Consider the following 18,583-nt stretch of genomic DNA (forward strand, 5'->3'; position numbering starts at 1 on the left):
GCTACAAAACCATAAGTAAGACGCTGGGTGAGAAGGAGACAACTGTTGGTGCAATAGTAAGAAAATGGAAGACATACAAAATGACTGTCAATCGACATCGATCTGGGGCTCCATGCAAAATCTCACCTCGTGGGGTATCCTTGATCCGGAGGAAGGTGAGAGCTCAGCCGAAAACTACACGGGGGGAACTTGTTAATGATCTCAAGGCAGCTGGGACCACAGTCACCAAGAAAACCATTGGTAACACATTACGCCGTAATGGATTAAAATCCTGCAGTGCCCGCAAGGTCCCCCTGCTCAAGAAGGCACATGTACAGGCCTGTCTGAAGTTTGCAAATGAACATCTGGATGATTCTGAGAGTGATTGGGAGAAGGTGCTGTGGTCAGATGAGACTAAAATTGAGCTCTTTGGCATTAACTCAACTCGCCGTGTTTGGAGGAAGAGAAATGCTGCCTATGACCCAAAGAACACCGTCCCCACTGTCAAGCATGGAGGTGGAAACATTATGTTTTGGGGGTGTTTCTCTGCTAAGGGCACAGGACTACTTCACCGCATCAATGGGAGAATGGATGGAGCCATGTACCGTCAAATCCTGAGTGACAACCTCCTTCCCTCCACCAGGACATTAAAAATGGCTCGTGGCTGGGTCTTCTAGCATGACAATGACCCGAAACATACAGCCAAGGCAACAAAAGAGTGGCTCAAAAAGAAGCACATTAAGGTCATGGAGTGGCCTAGCCAGTCTCCAGACCTTAATCCCATCGAAAACTTATGGAGGGAGCTGAAGATCCGAGTTGCCAAGCGACAGCCTCGAAATCTTAATGATTTACAGATGATCTGCAAAGAGGAGTGGGCCAAAATTCCATCTAACATGTGTGCAAACCTTATCATCAACTACAAAAAACGGTCTGACTGCTGTGCTTGCCAACAAGGGTTTTGCCACCAAGTATTAAGTCTTGTTTGCCAAAGGGATCAAATACTTATTTCTCTGTGCACAATGCAAATAAATATATATAATTTTGACAATGTGATTTTCTGTTTTTTTTTTAAATATAATCTATCTCTCACTGGTAAAATTAACCTAGCCTAAAAATTCTAGACTGTTCATGTCTTTGACAGTGGGCAAACTTACAAAATCAGCAAGAGATCAAATACTTATTTCCTTCACTGTATGTGCGGCTGGCTGTCAATCTCATGGAGACATTAAGGGTATGGTTTTGTACAGAAGCACACGTGTTCTACACCTGTGGACTCTTTATGAAAGACAATAGATAGAACCTGAAGCAATCCTGACTACAAAGAAAAGTAACAAGTTTCAGGTGTGTTCAGTGATGAAGGCATGACATATAACATCCCTATTACAACCTGTGTTCATGTCACAAAATAGAAGAATATTCCTTTTAATACAAGAATATTTAAACACCAGCGTTTTGTGGCATTGTAATCACAGCATGTTCTACGTGTGGGCTTTTCTCAAAAGAAATCCAATGTAAAAAAATGAATGCAATAACATTTGTCATAAAGTACTTTACTTTAGAGCAATGTTGTATATAATTTCAGTATTAAGTACATGTTTTATTCAAACTAGCTTTGGATTAAAGTGAATAAATAGTGCTGATGCTAATTCTAAATTTCATTACAATGGGACTGTCCTTATTTGGAGCATAAGACCTAATAAATATGGTAGACCAACATACACAGACTATACAAAAGAGGTTGCAAAGTCTCAACACCTCTGGCATAGACAACAATCTGATAATTCGATCCTGTGATTATGTATTTGGCAGACCAAAAACATCTGACTGAAGAAAAAAAATGCTGCTAGCAACCATTTTTTTCTTCGCATTCAAAAACATCAGACTGTCTAGGCAAAATTGGAAACAAATTGCAGTTTTCAATCTTGGCAACCATCAATGCACCTAAATCAGTTATTATTGTTATTGTTCTGTTCACCACAAATGTCTTTACACTTTGATGCTATCGGTTCATGCGAACAGTTCACTTGAGAGAGCTGTTTTTCGTGTAGACTACATTGCCATCTGTTATAAACAAATTCTGTGCAGCCTGCACCAATATTAAACCACAACGGTTTCTAATTATTTATTTTTTTACTATAGAACAGATAGAATGGCATAAGTGAATACAGAACTTTAAAACACCAAAAGCCATCTTTAAATCTTTACTAGCCAGCCAAACAGAAGTGTATTTAGATGCAAGAGGTGGACAATTGTCCTTCCTCAATGTCACGGTCTTATACCAAATAAAAAAATTTCCAGAACCAACCTGTGGTTTAGACATTTATTTTCACTCTGTTCCCAAACCAAAAGTCCAACTATCTCATTGCTAATGATAACAGCCCTCACCAATACCTCTATCACACCTTACTGCTGAATGATGCCCCATTCCTATTACGGTTTCCAGAAATTGTCCTACCCATCCAACCACCAGATCTTTGAAAAATAAGTCCTAAAGTGTTTAGATGGCCCAAATCTTAGCGATGCCTCTGGCACTAGACACTTAAACCTTCAAGAAATTCTAAACCAATATTTTATGGGTCATTCTCTTTCAAGGTTTGATATTTAACTCTGAAAATTCCTACATTCTGTTTTTATCTAACTTTTCCCCCTCTACAGTTTCTGTACTATTGTCTTGATAACGATCTTTTTTAAAATGTTCACACTTGCATGGTGGCTTCAATTTAAAATAACAGATACCACCGTTGCCCGATGGATCTCATTGACTTACAATGGGTTTTAACGTGGTGTCTATTATTTTGATAGCAAGAATAACACTGCATGCTGCATTATTCTTCCTGTCAAATCAAATGGAATTGGTAACGGAGCCTCCGACGCAATTGTGAACAACTGTTACAGGTTTTATATCAAACTACTCATCAATTAATCCTTTTTTGGCTGATCTGCTGTGCCCCAGTATTACAGTGGAACAACTTTATTCATTTAGGTTTATTTCTGCCAATACCATTTAACAAAACACTGAACAGTCCAGATGCCTATCAAGCTTTAATTTCCAGGCTATGGTAATAAAACTGTAAGGAAATTACATGAAACAGGTAAATTGGTTTGTGCACATAGCGAATAGTGATTTGAGTAAGACAGAGTTATGTAGGTCTAAGTACTTCATTATTTGTTAATTATTTATTGATGAAAAATACATGCCAATGGAAGATCATAAAAACAATCTTTAACTATGTATCAGTGAGTATTCAATAGATAAACAAATACAGTAGATAGTGAGTGAGAGGGATAATATTATTATTATTATTATTATTATTATTATTTACATTTAGTCTATTTGAAATAGACGCATCTAACATTTGTAAACTCTGTTAACCCCTTAGTGACCAGCCTATTTTAGACCTTAATGACCAAGCCATTTTTTACGTTTTTCCATCGTCACATTCCAAGAGCTATAACTTTTTTATTTTTGCGTCGACAGAGCTGTATAAGGTCTTGTTTTTTTGTGGGACAAGTTGTAATTTTTAATAGCACCATTTTGGGGTACATAGAATTTATTGATTAACTTTTATTAACTTTTTTTTGGAGGGAATAGAAAAAAACCTGCAATTTCGCCACACTTTTTTGAATCCTAAATTTACGCCATTTACCATATGGTATAAATAACACAATAACTTTATTCAGTGGGTTGTTGAGATTGCAATGATACCAAATTTGTTTAGTTTTTATATGTTTTACTACTTTTACCCAGTGAAAACACTTTTTTTTCAAAATTATTTGTTTTTGTGTCTCCATATTTGAAGAGCCATAACTTTTATATTTTTTCGCCAATGCAGCTGTATGAGGGCTTTTTTTTTGCGGGACGACTTGTAGTTTTTAGCGGTACCATTTTGGAGTACATGCGACTTTTTGATCACTTTTTATCACATTTTTTTTAAGGCAGGATTCACAGAAAGCAGCAATTTTTGCATGTTTTTTTTATTTAATTTTTATGACGTTCACAATTCGAGTTATATGATGTAATAAGTTTATAGTCAGGGTCGTTACGGACGCGGCAATACCAAATATGTGTAACTTTTTTACTTTATTTTGTTTTTTAATAATAAAGCCGTTTGTAAGGGGGAAAAGTGGGTTTTTAATTTTTTTTTTTTTTTTTACTTTTTTTTTTTCACTTTTTATTAAACTTTTTTTTTACTAGTCCCACTAGGTGACTTCAATATGTGATCATCCGATCGCATTTATAATACACTGCAATACTTCTGTATTGCAGTGTATTATGCCTGTCCGGGTAAAACGGACAGGCATCTGCTAGGACATGCCTCTGGCAGGACCTAGCAGGCATTCACTACAGGCAGACCTGGGGGCCTTTATTAGGCCCCCGGCTGCCATCGGAGACACAGACACTTGGCGATCTTATCGCCGGGTGTCAGTGGGATGAGAGGGAGCTCCCTCACGCTCTCTCCAAAACCACTCAGATGCGGCGCTCGCTATTGAGCACCGCATCTGAAGGGTTAAACGGGTGAGATCGATACTAATATTGATCTCACCCGGTCGAGCAGGGATACCCTCAGCTACCTCTGGCAGCTGAGAGCAGGGAGATTGGACAGCTCCCTGCTCTGTTTACTTATTCCAATGCAGCGCCGTAGAAAGGCAATTGCACCGAAATAAAGCCTGTTAGTGGACTGACGTAAAAAACACTATGGGGCGCTCAGGTTATGTCATCAAAAACAACCCCTTTAATATTTTTCAGACACACCCCTCCCCCACTGACAAACTATTTCAGATAAATGGCCGTCAATATATTACATTAGCTTCTCCAATCCGCCAAAACGGTAAACTGCACCTTAAAGAGGCTCTGTCACCAGTTTATAACTGTCCTATCTTCTATCTAATCTAATAGGCCCTTTAATGTAAATAAAAAAACATTTATTTTTGACAAAGTTGTGAGCATTTTAAATGTTATGCAAATTTGTTCCTAATGCCCAAGTGGGCGTTTTTTTTTTACTCTTGACCAGGTGGGCGTAGTAAAGAGACTTCTCTTCATTCATGTCCAGCTTAATCCACAGAACGCTGTTCTGTCACTTACTCCCATAGTTCCTTCACACAAGCGACGGGAGTATGTCCAGACATCGCCTCTAGCGTCATACACTTCTCTTTACTATGCCCACTTGGTCAAGAGTAAAAAAATGCCCACTTGGGCATTAAGAACAAATTTGCATAACACTTAAAATGCTCATAACTTTGTAAAAAATACATTACTTATCTACATTAAAGCGCCTATTAGATTATGTAGAATATATGGCACTTATAAACTGGTGACAGAGCCTCTTTAAGTTCTAACTACAGCTAGTAGAGAGAGCTTTTTTATGTACATTGAAAATGTACATATTTACAGATGTGGCAAATCTGAATTTGACATAAAACCAACATATATTAGAAATACATATTGCAAATACATTTTACTCACCCACTGTATCACATGGTTCATCTTTATGGACACAGAAATCCGTCCTAGGAGAAGGAGGGGAAACAACTACACATTAATCACAATCAACCCTGTCAGACTAGTAATAATTATGTGACCAATTTGTACAGATTTAATATGCCTCAGTTGGTAAAAACAAGAATTCATTATTGTAACCAAAACTACAGAAAAGTAAAGATTTGGATTAGCAAATAGGTATTACAAACTTTATCTAATTATGTGAAGAGACTTGGTATTGAGATGGAGAAATAAGCATCCCATAGATATTTTCATTTAGTGTTTGACCATTTATTATTTTACATATGCTGAGTTATATTATAATTATAATTTATTATAATTTACACCTAAAGCAGCATTAAAGGGGTTTTCCATGACCGGACAACTGATGACCTATTGCCAGTATAGGAAATCGGTATATGAGCGGTGCGGGTCCGACACCCAGACCCCGCACCGATCTGCCACTCTGGCTGCCTCCAGATGTTTTGAACAGTATGCAGTAGTTGGAGTCGGAAGCAGATGGCTATTCAAGTGAATAGGAGCAGAGCTGAAGTTCTCTAGAATGGCCGCTATGCAGTTGTTGAAACCATCTGATTCCGACCCCAACTACGGCATACCGTTCAAAACACCCAGCGCCCGGAGGCTGCCGGAGTGGCGGATCGGTGCTTGGTCCGGGTGTCAGACCCGCACCAATCATATACTGATGAACTATCCTGGGGATAGGTCATCAGTTGTCTGGTTGTGGACAACCCCTTTAAAGCAGAATTCTAGATGAAGTCTAACAGAGGATATTTAAGCCAATACACCTTGGGTTATGCTCTTTAGAAATATGCTATTTGAGATACAGCTTAATTGAATAGCACCTTCAGTTACAAAAAAGGTTTGACACTGCCTGTCAATGTATCAGGTTTCTGCTCTATTTCTATTCCATGATTTAGGCTGCAGCTCTTTGCAAAAAGGTTGACTCTTTTTTTGATTGAAAAAGCTTTACTGACAATCAATCGTCATCATACAAACATTACTGCGACGCAGCGCAAGCCATGAAGCAGTAAATAATAAATAATAACAGTCGCCCAACATAATATGACAGTATAATACACAGTACAGGCTAACCTATGCTATACATCACACCACATGCTACACTAACTTTCTTGCATTCACTAAAGCCAAACAACAAAGCATTACAGACAAGTGATGGGGTGGGGGAGTGGGTAGGAGGGGATAGGGGGGGGGGAATCACAGGCCCGAAGATTTATTGAAAGACAACACACAAGAAGGTTGATGCTTTGGTATAAGCCACAAGCCCAGTAGGAAGATGTCAAGGTAATTTGTTTTACATATGGTATGTTTTACGGCTCAAGGTACTGGGGGGGGGGGGGGGGTAATGGCTCTCATTGAAGAGATTCAGTGGGTGTATGGAGACTTATTTACAGGCAATGCTCCATGGGAAAAAAAGATGCAAAGTAGCTCATATCAGCTAAAAGAGAGTCTCCTCCAGAAAGTGTGAGCCATCTGTAGACAGCACTATTCTGAGGTTCTTGCCCTTCACTAGTACAGAGCAGAGTATTGGTTAGCTGAATTTCCCCCTCTTGTCTCTTCAGGTGCCATCCAGAGGAAGAGAAAGGTGAGGGACAGCCCAGCTGCTGATTCCTCAAAGAGAAAAGTCGTGGAAATCTGCGAAGATTCCCTTGCACAGCAGGAGGAAATGGAGAAGATGGTGGAGGAACTCGTGTATGAACCTGAGGTCATCGACTTCACAACAGACATCCAGGTGGCTTCAATCCTGGAACAATATTTGTCAGAGAGCCTGCTGGATCTTCCGGACCCGCCTGGCTCCAGAATGGAGGATCCGCCCAACCGGATTGGTAACTAAGGTGTATCGTTTGCACTAACCTTCTTTATTCACCCGCATGGCTGCTAAATGTAACATCTTTAGCCTCAATGTGAAGAGTGTTAGAGATAGGACGAGATGTCAGATGGTACTAACTTTTCTTTCCAAGCAGTCGAGTGATGTATTTATGCTGCAGGAATGTACTCTCCCCTCTTCCAGGTAATACTACCATCTGGCCAGGCAGTGGACCCATGGCCCATCCTTCTGGTCTGGGGGGGGGGGGCGACTGTAAGTCTGCAGGGGTTGCCATCCTGATTAGGGGAAGCGTGTTCACTGTTGACTCTGTCCAGGAGCTCGCCTGCGGTCGCTTGTTGGTCGTAAACGGTTCCTGAACAGGAGAGCCGATTAGGTTCATCAACGTATACGCTCCCCCTATGAAGGCTGAGTGCCTGGAACTATTCCAGAACCTGAGGACCCAGCTCGCCACCACTAGGGTAGTGGTGATGGCTGGGGACTTCAAATGCCCCATCGAAGAGGATGGACGAAGTTCCGGCACTACAAGCAAGCTGGATGTCAGTTCCAAACTGCTTACCGAGATGGTAACCGAAGCATCCTTGGAGGATGTTGTGGGCTCCATGGGGAACGGCTCTGTGAACTATTCATGGAGCTGACCCGATGGCTCACTTCTTTCTCGCATTGACTTTGTGTTCACCTCCCGGGCATTCAAGCAGCATTGGCACTCCATGGTCCCCTGCTTCTTCTCCGACCACAGGGCTATTTTCTTCCAGGGTGCCATCGGCCACAGTTTTCCTCCCGGCCCTGGCTCCTGGAAGCTGAATTGTGCCCTGCTGGAGAGAGAGGAGGTACTGGCGGAACTTAGAGACGCCTATATTGTTTGGAGGAATAATAACGTTTTCTTTGACAAAACCTGTGACTGGTGGGAATATGTTAAAGTTGAATTTCGTTGTTTCTTTAAGGCAAAAAGTCGTCAACAGGCGTGTGAGAGGAAGAGAGACTTCAGAGAGATGCAGCGTCAGCTGCGATCCCTGCAAGACCTCCTTCAATGTGGCTGGGACGTCAGGAAGGAGCTGGAGGCAGCCAAAAAGGGCCTGAAAAGGCACTTTGAGGAGGAATCCAAGCGAATTGTCTTTCGTTCCAAGGTGGAGAACCTGGAGAAGGGTGAGAAATGTAACTCGTTCTTTTTCAGGAAACTCCATGCCGGGCACACGCCCCTGAAGGAAACCCGAGATGAGACCGGAAACATGCATTTTGGGAAGAAGGAGGTGATGAGAGTCGTCACAGACTACTACCGAAGCCTCTACTCCCCGAATACCACTGACCCCGAAGCCGCCGATAAATTCCTGTCAGGTATCACTAATCATCTTGATCCTGCAGGTACGGAGGCTATGGATTTACCCCTGATGGTGGAGGAACTGCTCTCTGCCGCTAAATCCTTCAGAGCAGGACCCCGGGCAGTGACGGTCTCCCAGCAGAGCTCTATGCAGCGCTGGGGGACTTGATCTGTCCGGACCTGCTGGAGCTCTATGAGGAGATGGTGGTGGAAGGCAGAATGCCACCGTCCTTGAGAGAAGGCATGATCACAATCTTGTATAAGCGGAAGGGGGAGAGATGTGACCTGAAAAACTGGCGTCCCATCTCTCTCCTGAACGTGGACTACAAGATCCTCGCCAAAGTATTGGCCATCAGACTGAAGGTTGTCACCGGACGGATCATCGGAGTCGACCAAACCTGCGGCATTCCTGGCCATAGGGTGGCCGACAGTCTTGCCCTGGTGAGGGACACGGTGCATTACATACAAAGCTGCTGTACACACGCGGCCCTGGTCAGTCTTGATCAGGAGAAGGCTTTTGACCGGGTCTCTCACGAATTTATGGGTAAGGCTCTGCGTAGGCTGCGGCTTGACAGGATGTTCTGTTTGTATGTTAACCTAATGTATTCGGACATTTACAGCACGGTGCTGGTGAACGGCTGGAAGACTGACCCCTTTCCCATTCTGTCGGGGGTTAGACAAGGCTGTCCTCTTTCACCTCTCCTTTTTGTTCGTGTTATAGAACTCTTCGCAGAGGCTATCCGGCAGAATGGAGAGATCAGAGGGATCACCGCACCAGGTCCAGGACACTTCGAGGTCAAATGCTCGCTGTACATGGATGATGTGACTGTCTTCTGCGCTGACCAAAGTTCAGTGACTGCACTCGTCCAGACCTGCGAGGAGTTCGGACGTGCTTCAGGGGCAAAAGTCAACTGCGTGAAGTCAGAATCTATGCTCTTCAGAAAATGGTACCTGCCTATGATGACAATTGATTGTCAATAAAGCTTTTTCAATCATAAAATTGGTTAGCTGAATGAGAAGCTTTAGACGCAGCTCAGGGGGGTACTGGCTCTCATTGAAGAAACCCAGCGGTTGTGTGTAACTTATGTTCTGCATTGTGTATATGATTCTTTTAGAATGGCCAAATTCAGTACAGTGATTGGCGGTGCCCAGATGCTAGGCCTAAGATTTATGCTATTATCTAGGTGGCACTATGGATGGTGTATTAGTTGTGGCCTGCTCAAATGACCTCTACATTTTCAAATAAACAATCATCTAGGAGTGGTCAAATAAATAGTAGAAGTTTGTTATTTTACAATCCAAAGTCTTCTACAGTTTAGACTGGATTCACAGTACCATGAAACCTTTATACTATCAGTTTTCTGCCATATAATATAATAATACAAATAACAGAACTGCTGTGCTATATTCCCTGTGAAAAGGCTGGACCATAGGAGCAGTATTTCTATGATAGTTATCTATGTAGGACAGAAGTCCTAACTGATATATTTCAATAGCACTGAAATAAGCTTAAACTATTTCAGCAATAATACTGCAGCTTATATAAACTACTGCCGCTACTACTATTATAGGAGAGCTGTCAGCAGGTCCTATTCTAAATGTGATTCGGTTAATATACACGGGATAGTTCCATTCCCCCAGGAGAGAGATATATGTCTTGACTATTTTGCTCTTTCCTGGAAAGGTAACTACAGCGTCCAATTATTGAGCATAGCCAATAGGCACCTAAGTAGATACAAGACTGCTTTGTGCTTTGGCTTCTCTTAGTTCTTCTAGATATTATACAGTGTTTCCCTCTCTGTCTCATGTCTCTATATGCAGGATATGTAGCTGCTTGCCTATAGAAGAGTTCTGGACATACTGCTTTCCTTAAAAAAAAAAAATGGGCAATGGGGTACTGTTTTTTTAATTTTTTTATTTGGCTTTGTATGCAGGACCGGTATGCAAAAAAAAAAATTAATTCAGCAAGAAGAAAATGTTTTATTATCATCCTTAGTCTATATAATACAGTTTTAACTAAGACAATAATTTTATCCTATACATAAATTAGAATCAGTGATAAATTCTGTTAGAATATGCAGTTTCTGACAGTTTCAGTAGCTGCAAACTAGTAAAGATGAAATACTACGTTCATTTTCTCAACATTCCACATGCCAAAGCTAACAGGCAAGCTAGTAACTTACATTCCACACAACGTTCACAAAGTAACACATGCATTGGCTTTTGTTAAGATCATTTACACAATTAACTCCCCTTCAAACCTTAAGAAAATGATGTGAAATGATCTGCATACCACATGGCATTAAATGTGCCCCTCATCTTATGGAAAAGTCAGGAAAACATGATTTTGAAATAAGTAAAAGTAAGTGTGACAAGTAGGAGTCATTCTTTACAAAAGAAGTCAAAGTAGGTTTTGGAGGTAGTCTTGTCAAAGGATGGAAAAATTACTTTTGCTTCAGGCAAATTATGTTACTTTAAAAAAAAAAAAATTACAGGTCTTCCCTGCCATCTTCTAGAATACATAAAAAAGATAGTTGCTTGGTGAAGATGCATTCTTACAATGGAAACTGCAGTATGTGCACAATTGTTTGTATCTTCAGGATAAAAAAGACAAAATCGCAATGCGAATGGGAGTCGAAATTAACAATAGTGTATATAAAAGATTTTTTTGGGACAATCAACTAATGTTCTCTCTTTGATTAACCTTTTCATTAAAAAAAATACATGGATGGTATCGAGGAATACTCAGTACGGGGCATTTATGTACTCACTAATCTCTTCTTCTCCTAGAGCCCTAATGCTTAACAGTATGGGGCGCATTCTTGCATATATAATCAATAAGTTATGTTGTCAAGACTCCAAAATATGTAACATTATTCTGCATAATAAAGTTACACAGTGAAATAATTTACACTGTTATTAGCTAAAAGAAGCACAAATCTAAAACATAAGTTGGCCTACAGGAAAACAATACTGAGGACATTTATAGACAGACAGAACTATGAATATGTGAGATAGATAGATAGATAGATAGATAGATAGATAGATAGATAGATAGATAGATAGATAGATAGATAGATGGATGGATGGATGGATGGATGGATGGATGGATGGATGGATGGATGGATGGATGGATAGATAGATAGATAGATAGATGATAGATAGATAGATAGATAGATAGATAGATAGATAGATAGATAGATAGATAGATAGATAGATAGATAGATAGATAGATAGATAGATAGATAGTCTGTCTGTCTAGCCAAAAAGTATGTGTACCCTGACCATCACACACCTTTATAAGATGTTGGACATTCCATTCCAAAACTATTGGTGTTAATATGGAGTTGGGCCCCCTTTTGCAGCTAGAACAGCCTCAACTCTTCTAGGTAGGCATCCCACAGGATTTTGGAGTGTGTGTGGGAATTTGTGCCCATTAAGCAAAAGATTATTTGTAAGGTCAGGCACTGATGTTGGATGAGAAGGTCTGTATCGCAATCGGTGTTCCAATTCATCCCAAATGTGTTTGAGGGTGTTAAGGTCAGGGCTCTGTGCAGGCCACTCGAGTTCCTCCACACCAAACTCTCCATTAAACTATGTCTTTATGGACCTTGCTTTGAGTACAGGGGCACAGTCATGCTGTATAAGGAAAGGGCCTTCCCCAAACTGTCCCACAAAGTTGTAAACATACAACTATCTAAAATGTATTTTTATATTGGAAATAAGGGGCCTAGGCCAAAGCCTAATGCAAACAGCCCCAGACCATTATTCCTTTTCTACCAAATTTTACAGTATGCACTATGCATTATGGTAGGTAGCCTTCTCCTGACATTCACCAACCCCAGATTGGTCCATCAGACTGCCAGATAGTCAGATAGTGAAACATGATTAATCACTCCAGAGAACACGTTTTCACTGCTCCAGAGTCCAGAGGCGGAGTGCTTTACTCCACTCCGGCCGACACTTTGCTTTGCACATGGTGATCTTAGGCTTGTGTGCAGTTTGGAACTATGTAGGGAGTGATCCAACAGAGGATAGACCATTTTTACGTGCCACGTTCTTCAGCATTCGGCCCCACTCTGTGAGATTGCGTGGTCTACTTGCCTCATGGCTGAGCTGTGTTACTCCTAGATGCTTCCACTTTACAATAATAGCACGCACAGTTAGGGTTGCCACCTGGCCGGTAAACAACCGGCCCAGCTTGTATTACTATTGGGAGACCACTGCTAGTATCTAAATTTGTAAGTCATTACCAGTAATCGTTACAATATATGTTGGATCATGTGCCTTAATTAATTTCATGGGCAGCGGGCGGACCGTGGGACAGGAGGAGAGCTGGAGCAGGACTCTATACTCCTCCTCCCCTCCTTTGGCGGTAGCAGAACTTAATTTCTCATTCTACACTAGTCTGGAGGCTGGAGTCAGGCAGTCAACACCGTACCCAGGGATGGAAAAAGTGAAAAAAGCAGTGATTTTGCAAAAAAATAAAAATGGTATTAGCTGCTATACAGCACAGCCATTAACTACCAAACTGGTTTTGGCTGTTTTCAATTTAAAATAGCACCGATATTCATTGAAACTACAACATTTACACTGACTGTGGACTGACCAGCAGCAGCTTGAACACTACACTGTGGACTGTGGTTTAGTTATATGCCCTATTACTAACACTAGACTGCGGATTGATCGGTGTCCGCATTTACACTAGACTACGGACTGACTGACTTAACACTGGGTAGAGCAACGCTCCAAAACCATGGTAAAAAAGGTGACAACCCTACTTATATTTGAGCAGGGCAGATCTAGCAGATAAAAAATTGTACAGACTGACTTGTGGCATTGATTAAAGTCTAAAAGTTTAGTCACTGAGCTCTTCAGTATGACCCATACTACCACTACTACTCAGTGGCGGATTAAGTGTACCATGGGCCCTAAGCTGTTGATACAACTTGGGCCCCCCTCACACAGAGTTCACAGCAGCACAGAATCTGCACGCTCCTCTCCTGAAATACTCTGTGCTGCTGTGAACTCTGCTCTTACCATTACGTGGTGACTTGCCAATCATGTGAAGGTGTTATTGAGGACAGGAGTGGAGGAGACAGACTGAGCTACGTAATGGTAAGAGCAGAGTTTACAGCAGCAATGAAACTGCATGCTCATCTCCTGAAATACTCTGTGCTGCCTTAAACTCTGTGGACAGGTCAGGATCCTGTTTTTTTTAAAATGCTGCACTGTAGCGCAGCCTTATATAATGGATCGAGCGGGTTCCCCAGCAGCATTTAAAAGAAACAGGATCCTGACCTGTCCACAGAGTTTAAGGCAGCACAGAGTATTTCAGGAGAGGAGCCTGTGATTGGCTGCAGAGGCCGCTGCAGCCTGTGATTGGCTGCAGAGGCCGTCACGTGGGATGAAGCGTCATCCCTGGAGGCCGGCCTTCTGACGTCATCCTGACGTGCGTGACCGCCACTACAGCCTGTGATAGGCTGCAGCGGCGACATGGATGAAACGTCATCGCTGGAGGCCGGACAGGAGGAATGTAAGTATGAACGTATTTTTTTTTATTACATTAAAATTGTATTTTCCGTGCGCCGAGCATGTACTGTCAAGGTTGTTGAAAGAGTTAGTGCAGCCCATTAACTCTATCAGCACCCTGGACAGTACCATGCTCGGCGCACGGAAATTACAGGTTCGGTCCGAATCGAACTTTTTCGTGAAATTCAGCGAACTAGCCGAACCGAACTTTTCATAAGTTCGCTCATCTCTAGTCATAATGATGGCGGCTGCGCGAAAATCTTGCAGCCGTGCATCATACACTGATGACACATGGAGCCATTAAGTGCCTTTTGTGCACGGAAAACGCCGCAGTTTTTGCGTAAGCAAAACGCACACGCTCGTGTAAATGAGGCCTAAAGGGTAAGTCAATTTTTAACAAACTTCTAACATGTCATAGTGACATGTCAGAACTTTTGATGGGTGGGGGTCCGGGTGCGGAGACTAAGCGGCAGAAGCGCTCATGTGAGCAAAGAGCCACTTCATTTCTGTTTGGCTTTTTCCGGAAAGCCAAAGTAGCGGTGTACGGGCTCATTGACTTTCTATGAGCCCGTACATAAGCTGCTCAGCGTTCCGGAAACAGAAACCAAGTGGCTCAGCACTCACACGAGTGCTTCCGACGCTTAGTTTTAGTGATCAGAGGGAGTCGGCGAGAGACACTGCTTCCGTAACCATCATTCAGTTTTATGGGACTTTCGGATGGTGGATATGTCATACACTTTTCTTATGGGAAAACTGAGGGCTGTATGGGGGGATTATATTGCAAGGGGAGGTGAGTTTGTCTGACTTCTGGGGGCTCTATAGGGAGTTCTGAGTGTCTGATTCTGACATCTCTGTGGGGGGGGTAGCCCCCCCCCCCATAGAGCCCGTCGCTCAGACCCCCCTATACAGCCCCCAGAAGTCAGACAATTTGACTTACCCTTGTAATATATTAGTAACTAGTGAGGGCTCTATGGGAAGGGGGGATTATACTGAATGGGGGAGGGGGGTTCTAACCATCTAAGTGACTCCAGAGAACTCCATGAAGGGGGGAATAACCCCCCATCCCATCCCCCATAGAGCCCTCAGTATTTCAGTATTTATTATACAGCAGGGAGGGTTGAGCGTGTAACTCACTGCTGAGTGTCTATGGAGGGAAATTATTGTCCCCTCATAGAGTCCTCTGCAGTGAGTTACATGCTCAGACCCCCCTGCTGTATAATAAATACTGAAATACTGAGAGCTCTATGGGGGATGGGATGGGGGGTTATTCCCCCCTTCATGGAGTCCTCTGGAGTCACTTAGATGTAAATTAAGATGGAGACGAACATGAACACTAACCTCCTCATTGCTCAACCACCACCCTTCTCGTCTGTTCCTCACTGGCGGTACGTGAAGCGTCAGAGGGGCGTGTTCTACCGCGACTAGCAGACGCACGTCTGCTAGTCCTGTCCAGCAATTGATATCCATCCCCCTCCTCCTCATTAGCACTGCGCTGCCCTCTGTTGCAGTCCGCCCGCCCCTCCCTCTCAACGGCCATTAGCGGCGCTTCTTGTGAACGGCCATTAGTGAGTCCGACCTTAAGCGATTTAAAATGATGTGCGTTTCGGGTTGCGATGGGCCCCCTAAAAGCTTGGGCCCCGGGCGGCCGCCCGAAACGCCCATATTATAATCCGCCACTGCTACTACTACTACTACCACAACTACTACTACTATTACTACTACTACTACTACTACTACTACTAATAATAATAATAATAATAATTGTCTATGAAGATTGCATGGCTGTCTGCTTGATTATTGCACCTATTGTTAATGGGTGTAGCTAAAGCACCTGAATTCAAAAATTAGGGATGTCCACATACTTTTGAGCATGTAGTGAAGATAAAGATAGATATATGCATGGATGCATTTATGTAAGCAAAATTATTTTCTAACAATACCTGAGTAAGGCTGGATTCACACGACCATGTTACATCCGTAATGGACAGAACGTATTTCGGCCGGAAGACCCGGAGCGAACACACTGCAGTGAGCCGGGCTCCTAGCATCATAGTTATGTACGATGCTAGGAGTCCCTGCCTCGCTGCAGGACAACTGTCTAGTACTGTAATCATGTTTTTAGTACGGGACAGTAGTTCCACGGAGAGGCAGGGACTCCTAGCGTCGTACATAACTATGATGCTAGGAGCCCGGCTCCCTGAAGTGTGTTCGGTCCGGGACTTGCGGCCGAAATACGTTCCGTCCATTACGGACGTAACATGCTCGTGTGAATCCAGCCATAGAGTGTATAATACTGTATATGATAAATATGGTAGGAATATATTCCTAGGCAAAGTAGACTTCCTGTCCTGTTGTCCTATCAAATTACCATGCTGGAGGCCTTTTCCTTGTTTGGAATTGATAATGTAGAACAAACATTATACTCAGTTGCACATCAAGAAGTAATACAATTTAAAATACAGTATATGATTCGTCAGTTGACTGGTTTAGTTATACGCTTGTAATATGCCCTATGACTAATATGTACTAAACCTAAACTCAATAATATTTACCATGTGCATGAAGAGTTAAAAGAATTACAGCAGTAACATCCATAATACCCTGAGGTATATAACAAGCTTTAAAGTGCAAAGAAAGGCCTTTCACTGTTTTAATTTGCATCCTTTCACCCTAACAAACTGTCCTTGGCAGAGATACAAAAACGTTTCGACAACTCCCAACATTTAAAATGTTCAAAGAAAGACATCCAAATTATATGATGCAAAAGATCCACTTTTCATGTGTTCCTCAGCAGTCTTACATTTAGGCTGGGTTCACACGTGGCGGAATTTCACTTGAATTCCGCTGCGGACACTCCGCAGCGTTAATCCGCAGCGGAGCCGTTTCTGCATTGACTTCCACTTCTATTTAGAAGTGTTCGTTTAGACGATGCGTAAAATTCCGCTGCGGAGCATAGGCTGCGGAGCGGAATTTGGTGTCCGCAGCATGCTCTGTCTGTTGCGGAGCAGTGGCGGACTGGTTGCGGACTCATGGCGGAATTTATCCATTGACTTCAATGGAGATTCTAATTTCCGCAATGAAGTCCGCAGATGTCATGCACATGTTATGTGTGCTGCGGATGCGTCTTGCTTTTTTGCCATGACATTTCTTCATTCTGGCTGGACCTATGTATTTCTAGGTCTACAGCCAGACTGAGGAAGTCAATGGGGCTCCCGGAATTACGGGAGCGTTGCTAGGTGACGTCAGTAAATAGTCACTGTCCAGGGTGCTGAAAGAGTTAAGCGATCGGCAGTCACTGTTTCTGCCCCCTGGACAGTGACTACCGATCCCAATATACAGCTACCTGTAAAAAAATAGAAGTTCATACTTACCGAGAACTCCCTGCTTCTGTCTCCAGTCCGGCTTCCCAGGATGACGTTTCTGTCTAAGTGACGGCTGCAGCCAATCACAGGCTGCAGCGGTCACATGGACTGCCGCGTCATCCAGGGAGGTCGGGCTGGATGCCGAAAGAGGGACGCGTCACCAAGACAACGGCCGGTAAGTATGAAATTCGTTTATTTTCACTAGGGAAAGTGCTGTCCCTTCTCTCTATCGTTCACTGATAGAGAGAAGCGAAGCACTTTTCCCGCAGTCCGCAGCAGCTAGTCCGCATCAATTTACTGCACATTTTGGGCAGATCCGCAGCCGTAATCCGCAACCCGGATTAGGTGCGGCATTGATGCGGACAGTTGCGGAGGAAATCCGCCACGTGTGGTCATGCCCTTAGGCTGGGTTCACACAACCTATTTTCAGGCGTAAACTAGGCGTTTTACGCCTCGAATTACGCCTGAAAACACGGCTCAAATACGTCGGCAAACATCTGCCCATTCATTTCAATGGGTTTGCCGACGTACTGTGCCGACGACCTGTAATTTTACGCGTCGCTGTCAAAAGACGGCGCGTAAAATAACAGCGTCGTCAAAGAAGTGCAGGACACTTCTTGGGACGTAATTTGAGCCGTTTGTCATTGACTTCAATGAAGAACAGCTCCAAATTACGGCCGTAATTGACGCCTCGCAAAACGCGAGTACGAGCAATTACGTCTGAAATGCAGGAGCTGTTTTCTCCTGAAAACAGCTCTGTAATTTCAGCCGTAATTGTCGATATCGTGTGCACATACCCTTACAATTTTTTACAAAAAGTTAGCTGAGCTTTCAAATATATAAACACGCAATACCATCAAGCAATACTTTATTGAATAATACACAGGCTAGGGTTAATATGTAGGCAGGATCCATGGGAGAAAATGTATGAATGCAGATCTATTGATCCGTTCCATAAGAGGGATATTTCAGAAGAAAAGAGGGATGGAGACTAATGGGTCAATAGTAGGTACTGACTGTCCCTGCAAAATAGAGGCACTTAAGAGGGC

At 42.8% G+C, this 18,583-nt stretch overlaps 1 protein-coding gene across 1 annotated transcript in view; it reads right to left on the reverse strand.

The window, feature by feature from the left end:
• The window catches only part of ADAMTS19 (ADAM metallopeptidase with thrombospondin type 1 motif 19), a 310,868-nt gene that overhangs the window by 219,285 nt on the left and 73,000 nt on the right, over window positions 1–18,583 (reverse strand). Inside the window, exon 7 of the mRNA XM_075854793.1 lies at window positions 5,444–5,487. Coding sequence (XP_075710908.1) covers window positions 5,444–5,487 — 44 coding nt within the window. The remainder of the gene's footprint in view (window positions 1–5,443; window positions 5,488–18,583) is intronic.

This window comes from Rhinoderma darwinii, chromosome 1, assembly GCF_050947455.1.
Source record: "Rhinoderma darwinii isolate aRhiDar2 chromosome 1, aRhiDar2.hap1, whole genome shotgun sequence".
NCBI classification, from domain to species: domain Eukaryota; kingdom Metazoa; phylum Chordata; class Amphibia; order Anura; family Rhinodermatidae; genus Rhinoderma; species Rhinoderma darwinii.